The sequence below is a fragment of the Phalacrocorax carbo genome, chromosome 1 (assembly GCF_963921805.1).
Source record: "Phalacrocorax carbo chromosome 1, bPhaCar2.1, whole genome shotgun sequence".
Taxonomy (NCBI): Eukaryota; Metazoa; Chordata; class Aves; order Suliformes; family Phalacrocoracidae; genus Phalacrocorax; species Phalacrocorax carbo.
In genome coordinates, this window is record NC_087513.1 from 117,651,710 (window position 1) to 117,669,858 (window position 18,149).

At 38.8% G+C, this 18,149-nt stretch overlaps 1 protein-coding gene across 4 annotated transcripts in view; it reads left to right on the forward strand.

Annotated features, from left to right (window-relative positions):
- SIM2 (SIM bHLH transcription factor 2) overlaps nt 1–18,149 on the forward strand; it is a 63,037-nt gene that overhangs the window by 14,748 nt on the left and 30,140 nt on the right. For all 4 annotated transcript variants that reach the window (XM_064471644.1, XM_064471634.1, XM_064471651.1 and 1 more), the window contains one exon: nt 5,276–5,384. In XM_064471644.1, coding sequence (XP_064327714.1) covers nt 5,276–5,384 — 109 coding nt within the window. The remainder of the gene's footprint in view (nt 1–5,275; nt 5,385–18,149) is intronic.

The following is an 18,149-nucleotide window of genomic DNA, read 5'->3' on the forward strand; positions in this document are numbered from 1 at the left end:
AACAGAGCTCTAAATAGCCAGGCAAAGCAAGTATATCATCACATAAACACCACTTCTAAACCCAAAGGCAACTACAATCCCTGTTTTTGTAATCTCTTTTAGAAAAAGTAATTTTGAGAATCAATATTCTGCACAGATACTTTTTTCCCTGCCAACTTTTAAAAATGTGTCCAGGGAACATTCTTAGTTCAAGCAGTTTGTTCAACTGAGTCTGTTACCGTGCAGTATTAGTTGTTTCATAACATTTAATGCATGTTCAAATTACTTTAAATATTGCTTTGTTTTAGAATAAACTTTCCTAGAGAATGGCCATATTTTCTACTCTAAATCAACAGTGTTATTAGAAGTTTTTCTCACCCGAACTTTTGAAAAGATCCACCACACTGCTGACTGCTTACATGTATTCGTTTAGTCAATACAATTATTCCAAAGCACAGTGTGTTCCCATCTGTCCTTGCTGAAGTGAGTCTCATTGTCCCATGCTGCTTGCTGTTTGATAAGTGCTAACTGGTCTTCCTGGTTTTGTCCAGAAATTGTTTCTTTCTTTTCTTTCTTTTTGAGGAATATCAAGTCATCAGATCCTGTAGGTCTCAGTATTATCCAGTCATCTGGTGAAATTAAAGAACTATGGGATCAGTAGGGCACTAAATAGACTTGGCCCCATTCAAGGAGAGGGGACTGGAAGCGTCATACAGGCTTTAGTCATATTTAGCCCTCAAGCCCTTATGGCCCTCTGCACAGACTGAATTCCATGTGCACTGCACATGTAAATATGTATAAACCCTTAGTGCAAGAGGTGCTGAGGAAAACTAGAGGATTTGGTCATATTGCTTAATGAAGCCAGTTTAATAAGCAAAATCACAAATATTTCACTTCAGCAGAGATTCGTAAATTAATGGACTGTATCCTTGAGCTCCCCAGAAAGCTATAGAATGGAGAGGACAGCAGGATGTGAAATTTAAGGATGTGTTTTAGACCCCCAAAACACCAAGTGCTCCAGCAGTTTTGCAGCACACAGTTTTTAATTTATAAATACAAAACTCCAGCTAAACAAGGCAGTGTTTTTTTCCCCCCTCTTTCCTCATACTGTTTTATCATCTGATCTGTTCTTGCTATTTCTCAATGTTCTATTTTTGAAGGGACAGTTTTGCTTTAAGTAGTACTAGCATTAATACTAGGCTGCTCCTATGCACTAGGATATTAATACGCTAACACTGGGATATTCCAGTAAGCTTCCCAGGGCTCTAAATGAGTTCTTGTTCCTGCTTCTCTGGAAATCACTGGGAGTTTTGCCACTGACATCAACAAGAATGAGATTGGTCTGTAGAAGCAAATTCTGCAAGTCTCCCTCACCAAGTCATAATCCCACACTATATTTCCAACAAGTGCTCTTATAGAGCTCCAGCCAATACAAGCTGAGACCAGAGTGATGATGATTGTAGAAAATCTTTTAGAGTGTGCATAGAAAGGCCTTTTTATTAAATAATTTGACAATTAACTAGTCCACACATCAATTTCCAGCTAAAGTGCAATTTGTTTAAAAATATATATTTAAACTAAATAAAAAGTCCATTTAAAAATATTTTGCAGGATATTCTTGGACACGTACTACAGTAGCCTTTATCTTCTAGTTGATCTTGAATTTAACTTTAGCAGAAGGAAATTAGAGCTTCTGAATAACCTTCCACTGGCTGGTGTAGTTAAGCTAGTTTAAAATATTGAAAACAACATTAAGGATTGTTTTTCAGTGCTATTTCGCTCACTTCTGACTGCAGCATCAGAGAATCAGAAACAATGTTTCTGGAAAGGCTACATCTTCATTTGTGGACCTATCACTTAATTTGTGCTTTGAATTTTTATCTGCCTTTGCTCTCAACTGTAAGAGTAAATATTTCAAATAGTGATGGGTGGGACCCCTTCCTCCATCAGATTTCAACTGGCCTCAGACCAGTGTTGATCTGAGTTGTACTAGCTGAGAGAGCCAATTCCTTGCCTCTTTCTTTCAGCGGATAACAAATAGGTTCAAATTCCCCAAATATTTTTTCCCCTTAGAGTCCAGAGATACAGAACAGAGAGGAAAACCCTCTTCAGAAACAATGGTGAAAGATTTTTTTTTTTTAATTTTGAAAGTTTGGAGCTTATTCCAGCCATTTTCTGGGTCCACAAGGGAGCCAGGCTTATCTTTGACTTTTGATAAGTCTTGAAATATTTAACCACAAACATCTGAACTTTTCCAAGGGTTTATTTTACTCTCATCAAATAAATATATGAAAGGCAAAATATGTAATTATTTGCTCTAGAATCCATCTACTTAGTCCTCTGTGTTTATTATGAATTGTTTCTTGGCAGGAAAAAAATGTGCAGCTGAGTTACACATAAAAAGCGTCTTAGTAGGAAACAGCAATATTTGGTAGTAAGCAGGTATTTACAGATATTAAAAAGCTGCATCAGGGAAGCTGGTTTAATAAGCCTGAGGCATGGCATTTTAGGAGGTTTATGAATTGAACCATATAATTTATTTTTTTACGTTTTCAGTGTTTCATTGTAGGCTTTAAAATAGCATGCATGCACTATGTGTAGCAGGAGACTGTGGTCAGTTTCAAAATTATGTATACATATTTGGTTATTTGACTCTTACATAGTCCCCATCTCTTTGCTGACGGCTTTATGTTTCCACTTGCATTTTTACAGTCAATTTTGGTTTCAGCGTTGTATGTTCACCTCCCGCTGATTTTGCTGGGGTTGCAAACGCATACATCAGAGTAGAAAATATTCCTATGTGTATAACGAGAAAAACTAGTCATTAGTTTGACAAAACACTTTAGTTTTGAATTTTAGATGTAAACCCTAGGATACAAATTACAGTTTGGATAAAACTGTGACCTTGGGTCCAGTCCTGTGAATCCTGTGATCAAATGTGTATTTCCAAGAGTAGTCCTTTTGAAATAGGTAGTGGCTTTTGGAAAAGCAAGAGATACCCATGAGTTACACTTTGTAAGAGAGTAGATGCATGTTGATGTAGTTGTGATTATACTCAGTGACAGCAGAGACGCAGCAAGATCTTTTGGATTACTACAGTTGATGTTGCTAGTCAGGTCGGTTGGTGCTGTTTTTGTAAGAAAGTCTTTATACTGAAGGGAGAGATTGTTTACATGTTGCCACCCATGAATGATTTTTTTTTTTTTTTTGGAAGCTGTATTTTCCAATACAATTGTTTTAATTTCAAAGGCAAAACATACTCTTCAATAAAATTACTATTGGCCAAAGATAAAATAATAAAAACAGGGTCATAATTGTTACTCTCTTTGGTTTGAACACTGACAACAGTTGTGCATTTTTGCGATGATAATTTTTTTCCTGTTCTGGTTTATTAAGCATATAGGCCAATGAAATGCCCATCACCATAAGGACTCTTAGATTTTTTAAAAAATCAGTTTTAGGTGATTATGATATTTATGGAGATAGCTATGGACATTTAAAAGATATTTTTCCCCATGTAGTTAAAAACAAACAGAAGGATTGAGAAAATGAGATTGTATATTCTCCTTCCTCCCCCGCCACTAAAGTTTGAATGTGGGGTGTTACTATAACAGGCCCCCACCTGTTGCAATCCTGAAAAGGAACAGCCAGTGCTTTTTAAGAACTTTTAGAGAAAATTTCATAAATGAAACAACATAGATAATCTCTCCTCTCCTCTCCTCTCCTCTCCTCTCCTCTCCTCTCCTCTCCTCTCCTCTCCTCTCCTCTCCTCTCCTCTCCTCTCCTCTCCTCTCCTCTCCTCTCCTCTCCTCTCCTCTCCTCTCCTCTCCTCTCCTCTCCTCTCCTCTCCTCTCCTCTCCTCTCCTCTCCTCTCCTCTCCTCTCCTCTCCTCTCCTCTCCTCTCCTCTCCTCTCCTCTCCTCTCCTCTCCTCTCCCCCTCTTGTCCCCTCTCTTCCCTTACTTTCTTCCTCTCTTTATCTCTCTTTCTTCACCTCTTTCTCTCTGCCTGCCTTTCTTTCCATCTCCTCTCTCCTTTTTGCTCTTTCTTACTCTCTTTTTTTCCTTATTCAGTGAAATTTTGTTCTGGTTAGAATATCAAATCAGTGTTGGTGTTTTTGTTTTTGCACAGAGGGTTTGTTGGAAAGAAGCAGTGGGGAATAGATGGCTAGAAAAAAGGTTAGTTTGCATAGTCTTGGGAAGAGACATTCCATGAATAATGCAGAAAATGGAACGATGAGAAACATTTTCAGAAAAAGATTGCTTTGTGGGGTAGACAACTTCATTTATTCCAAAGAAAAGGCAACTCACACATCTTAGCAAATCAGTAGGATTGGCTCAGAATAATAGGTTAAATTACTTCACCTCTCAGCTGTCTCTGATCTTGGGGGCCCAAGGCACATCAGGCCACACTGAACAATTGGGCAGCCTGACACTAATTTAAAACACAGGCTCAAAGTATTGGTCCACTCCTTAAATCAATTACTGCATCTATCTGGAGACTTTTGTTGGTGAGTTTTATACGTGGCAAATAGAGTTAGCAAAAAGGACATACGGTGCACGCCATTATTTTTTTTGTGCAACTGTTATTATGGGTACGGCAGTGGGGAAGACAAAAATACATTCTTGTGCAAGCAAAGTTCAAGTGAGAAGAGGGGATACACAGATATTTAAGATAGATCTTGTCTTTACTGTGCATGTTTACTTAAAGCAGCAAACGCTCAATCCAGTGCCCATGAAAATCTGTGGAAGTCTGCCTTTTGAATTCACTGGTTACCGTTCTGAGCCCTTCGCACAACTGTGGATTGAGTGTAGTGGATCGTCTTTGAAAAGACACAAAGGAATTGTGTAAGTCTAGTGGTTTGGCTCTAAAGGCTCAGCTGCCAGCTGAATGCAGGTGATAGTTTCTGGGAACCTGCAAAACCATTATTTTTTTGGATGTCTGTCTGCTTGAGAGACATTAATACAGTTCACAGACATTTTATCCCATTTTGTGGCAATCTAACGTTTCTACAGCTGCTCTAGTTTATCACTTCATTTGCCTGCTCTCTCTAATAGCAGCTCTTCAGTATCCGGTTCATCGCCAGAAATTCCCACAAAAGCGTCTATAATATTAGTTCCTGCCGAAGAAGGAATTAACTCAGTTTAATGGGTATAATTTGGATACATTCAGCTCATGTTTTAAAAATGGCGTGTAGTTATCCAGATGTGGTGTATGCAGGTTACTTAAGAGCACTTAGGGTATAGGAGACAAAAAGAGTCAGCTGCATTGCTTCATGTGTTACATGTCTCTTCACAGGTGGAGCTTACCGGTAATAGCATTTATGAGTACATACATCCTTCCGATCACGATGAGATGACAGCTGTTCTTACTGCTCACCAGCCTCTCCATCCACACCTCTTGCAAGGTACTTGTGTGATCTGTGATCAAACTACCATTGAAAAACTAAAAAAAGTAACAAGCCTAAGCTGAAATGTGCCAAGTTCATATTTATCTCGTATGAAGCTATGTACGTGAATGGAGGAGGAGCATGAACTTGAAAATGTGACTCAGGATTATGCTTTGTTATAGTAAAGGGAACAAGGTATCCTAGATTAAATAATTCTTTTCATGCCATGGAGTCCATGCAGTTTTAAACAGGTTTTTAGATTTTGTCCTGTGGTCATTTCATCTCTTATTTTGTCATCACTGCTGAGGTTGCAGGAATGTTGCAGTGGTCTAGCTGTGCACAGCTGCAGCTATGCGGTCTTAGTGGAAAAAGAAAAGAATAATACATTAGGCAGTTGGGAAATAGGAGGACACTTTTAATGTTTTAAAAACAACTGTTAAATCTGAAGCTTGGACAAAAAGCCAGACCTAATCCCTCCACAGTAGGAAGAGCAAAAAAGGGTTTTGTAAATGACCTACATTTAGAAACTCTCATTAAAAAAAAACAAAAAAAAAAAGATCTCACCAGGAAAATAATGTCCTCTTGCGTTGATACTGGATTACTGATTCACCAAGCCTCTCCACACATCCTGTTCAGGTGCTGCAGATGATTCACCCACGCGTACCCATACAGCATGATGCTAAGCTGGATGGAGTGTCAGGGAAGACAGCAGAACTCTTATTGATTATGTGAACGCCTGGATCAGACTGTCCACCCTGGCTGTGCTCAGCCACCACACATAAATATTAACATAACCCTTTGTGTATTAAGTTGTTATTTCAGTGTTGTAAATACTATATAACTAACAAAGATATGCTCATCTTTGCACTATCTTCTTCAGTAGTTTTTGTTTCCTTGGGGGCAATTCTTTGAACTTCAAAATATCAGAAATAATCTGGCTCCATCATGTACAATGTGCTTTCACATATATTTCATAATTGCTTAATCAGTTGGAGCTCACATCCTGCTAGCTTTTACTGCCCTTCCTAAGGTACAGCTCCTAAAAGCATGAGGAGCTTTGGGTTCACACTACAATTCTGTTTAGGATCAGGCATTTTTTTTTTCAGTTCTGGTGCCTGTGCATTTCCTGTACTTGGTGATCTCACCACGGTTCTGACTGCTGCGATTCCATCAGCGTAGAACCACGTACCCTCTGCATGCAGAGAGGTTTAATGTGCCTGGGAGCATGTGCACTGCTCTGAGTGGTGTAAATGGAAGAATTATTTTAGCCTCCTTCTCTCATTTTCCTCCCCAAACAGGTTGTCTTGTGTACCCCTTGGTGTCTTGAAAAGCAAACACTTATTTTTCTTGGACTCTTCTGATTCTAGTAGTTACTTGACTATTTCATAGTTTGCTCATTCCTCTGTCAGGGTTTGTTTTTTTTTAATGTTGACATTTTTTAAACAACCTAATTTTTCTCCTAGTTCCTACCTTACTGGTAAGCAGAGGGGATACCTCTGGTTAAATCCATGACTTTTCATGCAGTTCTGCTGGTATCCAGAATTGGTAGTAAGACTTTTTGTACCCACTCTCTTGACAATGGCAGTATCCTCCTGGTTTTGTCACTTTTTAAAAAATTTGTTAGTTGGACATTTTTTTCAAATTTAAAGTAATGGACTTTAAATTGGAATTAATTTATATGTCAAATGCAAATATGCTCACAGCTTTTCCTGTCCTCTGTTGAATATCATGACTCTGGTTTAACAGAACCAGTGAGATGGCACACTAGTACTGCCGTTCCAGAGGGGTTTTTTCATTCAGAACTACGTACTGCCTGTTCTTGCTTACATTTGGCTGTCTCTGAGTGCTTATCTTGCCTGTTATCATTTGTTTTCTGAAACAATCAGGTCTCTCTCATTTTACCCACTTATGGTCAAATACTTGATTTCCTTAACAAATTATCCTCACCACATGTGAAGTGTAATTCTGTTCTGGTTGTGTTTGAAAAGAACTGACACACAATTGAAACTGTTAATTTCAGTTTACTTGCAACTGTTTCGGTCTGAAATTCTGCTGATGGTATAATTAGCCCCAGATGTATGTCTCATTCTCTGTAGGTTTCTTTACCTCATTCTACATAGATGCTGTTTGTTATTAGCATCAAAGTCTGGTTTCTCAATAGTGCAAAGGTAAAGGAAAATTTACCTTGAAATGTGATCCATTTACATATGTTTTGTTTTGTGTAAAATTTTGTGTAGCAGAGGAAATTGATAAAAACCTCAAAACAGCAGCATCTTATATGGATTTCTAGACTTGGAGAAGACAAATAAAGGAGTTAAGCTGTGTTCTGGTTTGTATAGGGATTATTTTATGCAAGTCTTACTTCTGCGTGTCTCTTCCCCATATAATGCATGGCGCTGAGTGTATTAAAATATCTAGAATCCATAGCTAAATCTTTTTAAAATTAACAGAGCGATCAGACATTTATTTACATTTGTCTTCCCTATGCCAGTAGTTCCCTTTTATGCAGTGTATACATTTTATACATATATATCTTGGGATATAACCTGAAACTACCTGGCCTACAGAAATCAGAGCAGGTTCCCTATTTTTCTTCAGTGAAGCCCTGAAACTTATTTAATAAATGACAGGAATGAAGCAACTTCTGTCTGTATCTTAGTTGATATTTTGAATATTTAAATAAAACATGGAGTTCTACAAATAACTTAGGACAGAGGGAAGTTGAGTGAAAGTGGCTTTATTTTCTAATAAAGAGGAAAACAGACCTTTTAAAGCACTTTTATTTTGTCATTTCAGTTTGATTTTATCTCTTTTAATCTTTTAAAACACGTCCGAATCATTAAGTCACTGGGTGGAATAAAAACTTTCCTTTTATACCATTATTACATTATAGATCTCTACAATCTGTGGTATTACTCAGGGGTAAAACCAATATTGCACTGCAGACACAGACGTTCATAACACAAATTTACAGCTTGGCTTGTGTAACTTCACTTCCTCAAGATGTGTTCTTCAGCTAATTCTCAGATAGGAATATATATTTTTAGGTCAGTTGCTATTTCAGCAGTTGTAGCTGGATAAGATCTGTTCTGACAGAAATAAAATCACAAATGTGAACATACTTATCTATACTTTGTGGTATTCTGTTACTGGTGTTGAATTACCCAGAGTACAGATTATTTTTGACCTCTAGATCTATAGCATTCATAAATTTTGATGCTATCCCTTTGTGTATTTTTTTGTTAGCTTTTTATCTTCCTCATTTTCCTTCATTATTTTCTTCAAACCTCCCCTTGTATTTCCAGTGCTTCATCAGTTCCATAGAAGCTTTTCTGCAAGACCAAACAACATGAGAAAGGTAGAAGCCTGGCAGCTGTTGAGCTCTAGAGATCTTACTTACATGAGTTAGGTTGGATATTAGGAAAAGGTTCTTCCCCCAGAGGATGGCGGAGCACTGGGACAGGCTTCCCAGGGAGGCAGTCACTGTGCCAAGCCTGACAATATTCAAGAAGCATTTGGAAAACGCCCTCAGAGATATGGTGTGAATTTTGGGGTTGTCCTATGCAGGGACAGGAGTTGGACTCGATGATCCTTGTGGGTCCCTTCCAACTCAGGGAATTCTGTGATTCTATGAGTTTTATTTCTCAGGGAAATGCAAATTGTTGCTCAGTGCATAAAATCAGACAGAGCGTAGATTTATTTTTTTAAAAAATATAATTCTCACTGTCACATTGTTTTTCTTCAGATATCTCAGCCTGGTGCTCAAAAAGTGATACATTAGTTAAAAAGGCGGAAGCCTTCTTAATTTATAACTTTTAATATTTTTTAGAGTTTCCTCTCGGCTTCCTAATGTTTCAAGTAGGACAACTTCAAACATAGAGGGTAGATAGATTGTTTTTTTAAAAGACAGTGAAATTTTTTGAATAATCACATGCTTCCAGAAGCTGAGACTTCATAGCAATATGAAATGTAATAAAAATTGGGAAAGTGGATGTTGGTGAACTAGCTGCTGTGTCACTGAAAGGCAGCATCTCTGAGAAGCATGTAAAGGTCATAAAGGACAACCAGTTCCTTGCGAGTTCCTGTTATGAAGCTGTGGCAAGAAGGGATAATGGAAAGTCCTTGTGCATATGAGCAGGGGAAGAGTGAATAGGAATAGCAAGGATGAATAATTGTATTCTTTATACAGTATTAGCGAAATGAACACTGGATTTTTCTGTGTAATTGTGTTGTCCTCTTTAAAAAAAATGGCAAATTGGAGAAAGTACAGAAGAGAGCCACAAAAAGGATTGAAGGACTGGAAAGGCTTATAATGAGAGATGAAAGAACACCATCTGTTTGGTTTATCAAAAAGAAGATTGGGAGGTGACTTGATCACTGTGTGTGCATATTTGCAAGGGAAGAAAATACTCGGAACTAAAGGACTGTTTTAGAAGAAAAAACATATCAAGGACCAATGTCTGAGAACTAAAACCACAAAGGCTCAAATTAGAATAATGCATACATTTATAACTAGGAGTTTGATTAACCGCAGGAACAAAATACTGAGGGAAGTAGTGGTTTCTTCCTCTTTTGATGTCTTCAGATCAAGGCTGAATGCCTTTATAGAAGATACGCTTTAGGCAAACAGAAGTTACTGAGCTCAGCACAGGAGTAACTGACTGAAGTTTAGTGAACTACAATGTACAGGTTACACCTATGATCTAATGCTCCTTTCTGGCCTCTAAAGTCTACAAGCTATGACTCAATGAAAGCCGTAAGCCCCATGATCTGTGCAGGCTTTGGAGAATTTCAGCTTTAACTTACAAAGTCTTTAAGCTGCCTTTTTACTTGCATGACCAGCATTGAAAATGTAAAGCAATATGTACTGATCCCTTGCTCTGAAAGAAGCCAACAGCTGGACTCTCTTTCTGAGGGTAGCTGGGGTGGGAAAAAGAATAATCTCTCTCACATGCACATTAAAGGTAGGGTATGCCTCAGCGAATCACCTCACATGAGTCTTTAGGCCAGTTTTGCACCAGTTGTAACAAAACAAATCCATTATATTCAACCGGGGTGGGTTAGCATAAAAAGAAAAAAATAAAAAGAAAAAAGACAATAATTTGGTGTCTTTTCCAGATGATGCATGCTGGCTATGCTCAGATCTCAGATGACTTCGCTGGCCCTTCATGCCTTTCCAAATATTGGTTAATGTGTTTCTAGCCTACAGCATTTTAGTGTGTTCTGACTTAGTTTTGTACCTGTGAAGCCTTAAACCTCAGTTTTGCACTCCCTATACAACCTGTACCTGTTGCATAGGCTGATATCAAGATTCCTGGGCCTCTAGCCTAAGATATGCGGCACTTAACAAACAGGAATGTGGGAATTGTTCCATGGTGTAGGGCTACGAATCTGATTTCTTATGATGTAGAGAAGTGGTTTTGATGCACTCTGTCTTTCCTTGAGCACTTAGAGCTCTGGAAGCTTTTTTTTTTTCCTTCTGTTTCTTCAAGTAGTGGAACTAACAAACTGGGTCCACTGGATGAGATTCTCCTGCTGGGGCAGAGGGTAGTCATCCAGCAGGGTAGTTGGGCTCCAAAATGTGGGGACGATGAGGTAACCGTAGCTTCTGAATCTTGGAAAACTGCAAGGTTACCTTTATGTTTGACTGTAGAGACTCAGTGCATGCTGAGTTAGTGTGGGAGACCTCATAGGCTGTGGTTGTGGTGCCATGCAAAATTCTGCCCAGCCAACAATATCTCCAGACCTTGACAGAGGCATGTGAGGAGTTTGACACTTTTCTCACCTCACATATAGCATAAAACTAAATGTCTGTCAGGCTAGCAAGCCTAACCTGCTGCAGGTCAGCAACGAAGCATTTTGGTACTAGCATGGTGGCGGAGTACAATGCTGGCAACGTTTTGTGAAGCAACTGTTTCAAAGTGCCTTGTCCAGAGGTGATAAGCATTTTGAATGTGTCTGAAATAGTGGCTGGCTTTCAGGGACTGAATGCTGAGGATTGTTGCACACACTATGATAAGTCATGACCTTAAGCCCTCAAATGATGCTGCTGTCAAAAATGTGTCTGTACCAACCATTTCTGCAGAAAGTTTTCTTTAACAGCTAGCAGCATAGGGTGGTAGGCTTGTAGCAGGATAGTAACACTTACTGAACCATATCTATAAGAATAAAGAAGAACATTTTTATATGAAGTATCAGGGTAGTGCAAGCTGGGTATGGCTAGTGAACCCATCTATCGTCATTGCAGCAGAATACAGGCTCGTCCAAGTGTGTATTTGGAGTCAGACATAGTGTGTCTTTTATTGGTTTCATATGCTTTTTCTGAGATTTTAATCCTTTAAAACGTCTATAGCTTCCCAACTTTTGCTGACTTGCACACCAAGGCATGGTGTACTAAAAGCAGTTTATTAACATTCCCTGGAGCATACAAAGGGAAAGAGGAACACTGTAGTTACTGTAGACATTCCAGTCTGCTAACAACTGGATAGTTCTTATATGATTAGTTATAAGCCTAATATAAGTTGCACAAGGAATGTGGAATACATTGGGTCAGGCTTTCTGCCTAGTGCCCTGTTGAGTTTCTTCTCTAAGAAAAGTTTGGAAGCATCACTTACAGGAGCAAAGGCAAATTTGAGCAAATGCTAGCAAACGGCTGAGTTTGGATGACAGGAATGATAACAGAGACATTTACCCTCTGCAGCACTGACAGGATTCTGAATACAGTCAGGACACAGCACAAACTGTCCAAATGGGGAGGAAATTTGGGCAGCTCGTGCAAGCTTGGAACTCTAGGACAGAGGCTAACAACCGAACTGATTGCTTTCCTACCACAGCAACAGAATTACCAGGGCAAACCAAGTCAGCCCACAAACTTCCCTTTTCAACTTCGTATGCGCATAGGAACTTGCTCTTTCTATAAATATAATTTGCAATTTTGCCATGTAAGGCATTTATATTTTATCATTCCATTGGTGCCATTCATTTGCTAAAAAGATTAGTATTCTCAAATACTTAAGCCTGTAACCTGCATGTGAATATATCACGCTGCAGTGTAATAGGGAGAAGGGAAAGTATGTCTGTTTTGTTTCTTCTTTCTGGCTTGGAATCAGTTTTGGCCACACATACCAAGGAAGGACAGGGAAATGTTGTTTTCCTACATCCCTTTGCATGCATTATTTGACCTTGCAGAATAGTTTTAGTCACAACCTCACTTTTGCACTGTTCTTTCTGGCATAGCAATAATAAAGGTGGTCAGTACACACTAGGTTTACAGGTCTGACTCCTCATTTCCCACTAACTCATCTCCAGGCCTGATTCTGAACAGGCTCCAGGCCTACTGTCTGGTCATGAGGAAAGTCTACTAAAGGCATCTGCAAGCACCTTCTCAGGCTGGCCCTGTTGGCCAGTCAAGGACTACCTGAACACTGTGTGTGCTATTACACAAGCATCTCTTTTGTATGTGCCCTACAGTGTTTTTACCTCTTTTTTTTTTGTTCTAGAAGTTGGTCCCGCCCTTGTTCAGAATTAAGGGATAGAAATTGCGGCATTGTCTCTCTTGCATCTCACATAAGCTATAGCCTTGTTATGCTCACAAGAGACTAGCCAAGATAACTCGCATGCTCTTCTAGTCAGCAACGTGCTGTGTGAGACCCAGATGCTTTGCAGATTACACAAGAATAATAGAACATGTGTGACTTTATAGTCTAGAGGAGGTAAGATGAAAATAACCAACTGAAAGGACAAAACTACGCAGAGTGTTTGGAGGATAGGCAGTAAAGTGTTATCCAGACAAGAACTTGTGGTATCTGTGTTTCCACCCTGTAAAACAGTCCAGCAGGGACATGGAGTGCAGCTTACCACACGTGCGTGCCTTGTCTCCAGAGGAACGCACTAACTTGAGGCAGGCGCGTGTCTCTCCATAAGTTGAATGGGAGGGAATGTAGAAGCAGGTGACCACGTGCACAGTGCTTTGGTCTAACTGTGCCCTTTGAGAATAGTTGTCATCTCCTACACTATAGCTAAAATACGACATTGCACCCAAGCTGCCATGTAGTGCAAATGTAAATCATTAGCTGTGTTAAGAGCTCCCAGCTCTTAACTTCATATCTGCTGCTTTGTATCTTTCGTAGCGGCAGATAAGACATACATTCTTAAAACAGCGCATGGTGCAGCAGTGTGCAGTTTGCATGCTGATGTATATTAATTTACAAAGTGGTTCTGCAACAAAACAATGCCATATTTTGCTGGTGTCAAAACCCGGGAGCTTTAGGAAAGAGATATAAAATAGTAGCTTTTACCTTAGAGTAAATAAAAGCATGAGAGGTGAAGCTGTGGAAAAAGCTATGACTATCTTTTTTCTCTGTTCATTGTGCAAGCAGCACGCAAACCACAGAATTTTGTGACTGTTTTCTTTCAAAGGAGCTGAAAGATGGAGTGGAAAGCAAAGATGGATTTCATAGTGGCACCCCCAGGGATGGACAATTCTGGCTTCCATAAAGCTAACCATAATTTCACAGAAATGCTTGGAGAATCCTGTTTGGCAGTCGTGTGCAATATAAGTGAATAAATGCACAAATTCTTTACCCAAAGTAGCAAGACTCATTTTCTTTACCATGACATTTATTCTGTTTATGAAAGTAAGAAAATACAAATCTGTAAATATAAACAGGCTATTTTATTCTTCGCTAGTGCTTGCAGTCAAACTGTATTGGATGATATACTAAGCTAGGAAAAGAAAAGGGACTAATGGAGAAGGCATACTTTGTAGAAATGGTACTCAGTGCTGTGAGAAAAAAATACATCTTCTCTAAGTCCATGATAGCAATGGTTTTCTATGCTCTCCTTCACAGGTTGCTGCGTTTCAGCTCTGTGAGGATGTTAACATTCGGATAAGTTTGGGCTGGGATTTGAATGAAGCCATTCACTCTCTGCCTCATTAATAGCTTTTACTGAATCTACTCAACTACATTGTAGCAGTGCTTCAGGGAGGGAGCCTCTTAAGATCACCAGGCATCATAGTAATACATTAGTATAATAGAAAAACTTCCCTGAATCTGATAAGGGAAACATGGAGTTTGGCTAAAAAATAAACAGTGATGCAATTGAAATGGATGTCTTGGACATGGGTATGGACTCTGACTTGCAGTGCCTTCCCCTATAAAAGTCATTATAAATGATACCTTAATTTTATTAAAATATCTGCTAGTAGACATATTGAAAAAGTCAGGATCTCAGTAACCTCAGTTACACCCTTCCAAAGAAGGGAGGCAGAAAAGATAGAGAACTCTGCTCAAACTATATAACCACATTGATCAGAACTAGTATTTTACTTGCATCAGTTTTCATTTCCAGATAATACCAATCACTGAGTTGGGAAAAAATTGAAAATTGGAATTCGAGGATAGAAACTGGGAGTCTCACAGGTCATTCTTAAAAAGATTTCAGTAAAAGCTGCTGGAGCAGTAGGGAGAGGACAATCACTTTCAAATGTTAAACATTGATACAGGGCAAACAAAATCAGAAATTTGCTATCATAAGTAAAGCCATGTTATAATAAATACTGGAAGTGGCTGGAATAGAAAAATAGACCTGTGATCATGTTCCACATAATTGGATAAAGAAAAGCACTATGCCAAAAATGGGAGGGTAAACATTTAGAAAGAACCCTAAAGCTCTGCTTTTCATCTCTAATTCCTGTGGCAGATAAACACAATGTCAATAAGTTCTGGGAAATGTTAAAAGCTGTACTAAGATGGTTGGTCTGCTTTTCAGGAAGCTATCATCTGAGTCTTTCAAGATACTTAGCAATTTAGAAGTGGGGTTGGAGGTTTCTTTTTAGCTATAGCAGCTATTGGACTCTTGACTCATCTTCTGAAAAGATGTACAAACTTTGAAAATTATTCAACATACTTATGAAAAGGAGGATCAATTTCCCAATTATTTTAAAATTGTTTGGGAGAGGGAAACAAGTCATGTTCAGGTAAAGAGGGAAAATAGATGCTGACGTGGAAAGTGAAGGGGAAGATGGGAAAAGCAGACCCATGCTGCAATAGTTACACCCGTAAAGTAAAACTATGTTAGAACCTTTCAGAGCAATACGCAGCTGTTTGTCAGAATTATAGGTGGCTATGGCAAATGCTAGAGAAGGTGCAATTAAACAGACAAATTTCATTATGTGCAGTGGACTTGCTGGAAGAGTAGGTATTTGAAAGAAATGGTGCTGAGTAAGAGATAAACCAAGAGTGAAATTTAGCATGAGTTGCAGCAAAATTTGCCATCTCCATGTGGTGACTGTTCACTTTTTTGAAACTTCAGGTGACTGGGAAAGGAGTGGCTGGAGAGTAGTCCTGCAGAAAGGGGTCTGGGGGTGCTGGTTGATGCTGGGTATGGCCCTGGCAACCAAGAGGGCAAACTGCATCCTGGGGTGCATTAAACGCAGTATAACCAGATGGGCAAAAGAAGTGTTCATCCCACTGTATTCAGCATTGGTGCAGTCTCACCTTGAATGCTGTGTGGAGTTCTGGGCTCCACAATTTAAGAAGGATGCGAAGGCCCTTGAATGCCTCCAGAGGAGGGCAACAAAGCTGATGAAAGGGCTGAAAGGCATGTCGTGTGAGGAGCAGCTAAGGAATCTGGGTTTGTCTAGTTTTGAGAAAAGGAGGCTGAGGGGTGACCTGATTGCTCTGTAAGGTTTCCTGAGGTGGGAAGTGGAGAGGGAGGTGCTGAGCTCTTCTCCCTGGTATCCAGTGACAGGACACATGGGAACAGTTCAAAGCTGCACCAGTAAAGGTTCAGACTGGACATTAGGAAGCATTCCTTTACCGAGAGGGTGGTCAGACCCTGGAACAGGTTTCCCAGAGAGCTGGTCAATGACACAGGCCTGTCAGTGCTTAAGAGGCATTCGGACAATGCCCTAAATAACATGCTTTAACTTTTGGTCAGCCCTAAAGTGGTCAGGCAGTTGGACTAGATAATCTTTGTAGGCCCCTTCCAGCTGAAATATTCTATTCTATTCTATTCTAGTCTAGTCTAGTCTAGTCTAGTCTAGTCTAGTCTGCTTGTTGCCAGTTTTCCAGTTTTTCAGCTTGCTTCTGGAAGCTGTAGTCAATGGGGCAATAAAATATATAATACCTCCTGCAGTGACAAATGTGAATTTGTCTCAAATATGAGATTGTTTTACTCCAATCTAAAATATCCCCAATATCACACTGTGTGAAGATACAGTTGTTTCAGTGCCAGATGTTGTGAAGTTACAGTCAGAAAGTTTACTGTGGGAGACATTGCTATGCTTATTGAAGTCTCCTTTTTTTCTTGCAGCTCTAAAAATGCTGTTTCATAAATACATCAAGTTACATCCTTACAAACACACGCAGAGTACATATGTGGAGATTACAGTGCTGTAGTAGTGTTCCTTTAATAATTATCACTAATAATAATATGAAGTACATCCTTATGCAGAGAAATTACATTTATTTCCTATTCTTCCTTTTCATAAAAGAAGAAAAAAACCCCAAACCAAAACCAAAGCTGAGCAATATGTAATTATCAATATCCATAGGGTTTGAATAGATTACTTTTTCTTCTGTGATACACATGGAAGACAAAAAACAACAAAGATTGTTATTAGTAGGTTTTTTAATGTGTTAACTCAGCTGGAACATCTCCGTAAGACTTTCTGGTCTACTCAGCAGCATTTTGTTTCTTGTCCTTCATTAGCTGATGTCTGCAACCTGTTGGTTTAATCTTTTCTCTGTAGCAGGCATAGTTTATACATAGATTTTTATCATTTTCTTAATGCTTAAAGGGAAGATGTTAACATCCCTTACAGTGATGCGTTTATACAGTTAACATTTCAGAATAATTAAATACAGTGGTTAAGCCTCAGTTATTCAACAGTGTTATATTCTATTATAATTAAGAGGGCTATTTTCCTTCAGTGTTGCTTATATTCTAGTTCAATTGTAACATTTTACTATTCATTATTCTCTCAGTTTCATATAGATGTGTTTAACACAGAGTTCTTTCAACCTTTAGCTGCTTAAGAACTGGTAGCACTTGATTGGTTTCCTCTGTTTCAAACCTCTTTTACCTTCTTGATAGCCTAAGATTCTTTCTGTTATTTATATATGCTATGCTTTCATGTTTGCTTGAAAGAACACTAGTGATATCAATAATTACATTACTAGATCTAGAAGCTTTACATTGTTATATTTTTGCAGTTTTTCAAAACTTAATTCTGACTGACAAAATCACTTAACTCTTAAGGATAACTCGTTACATTCATCTCTTACTTAAGCCTGAAGTGCTTGTTTTACGTTTACAGTTTTTCTGTCCTCGCTAATTTGAGACTTTTGCTACATCCCTAAACATCTCCAGCCATTCTGCTTCTACAGCAGGTGCTGGCTATTTATGCTATAGGCTTTTTTCCTGCTTTAAAACTGAGCTTTCATGCCTACTATCTCCTCACAATTTTGTGATTAACCTGTGCAGCAGGATAGCATGCATTAGTAATCACTCTTCTCACAGCTCATCTGATTTCTCCTATTTGAATATTCAGCATCTCCCTCTTTGCTTGCTAAACCTTTAAGCACCTAATTTTCTTTCTACATTCTCTTCATCAGAGTAGACCATCCTAATTGTATCAGGTACAGCCTGGATGTGATATTTTAAGTTTTGCATTATATCGATGGATGTATTAGCATCCAGCAGGATACCAGGGCTCTTTATTTCCCAATCAGCTTTACAATTGCAAATTTACTTTAGTGTTTTTTTGCTTTGTTACCC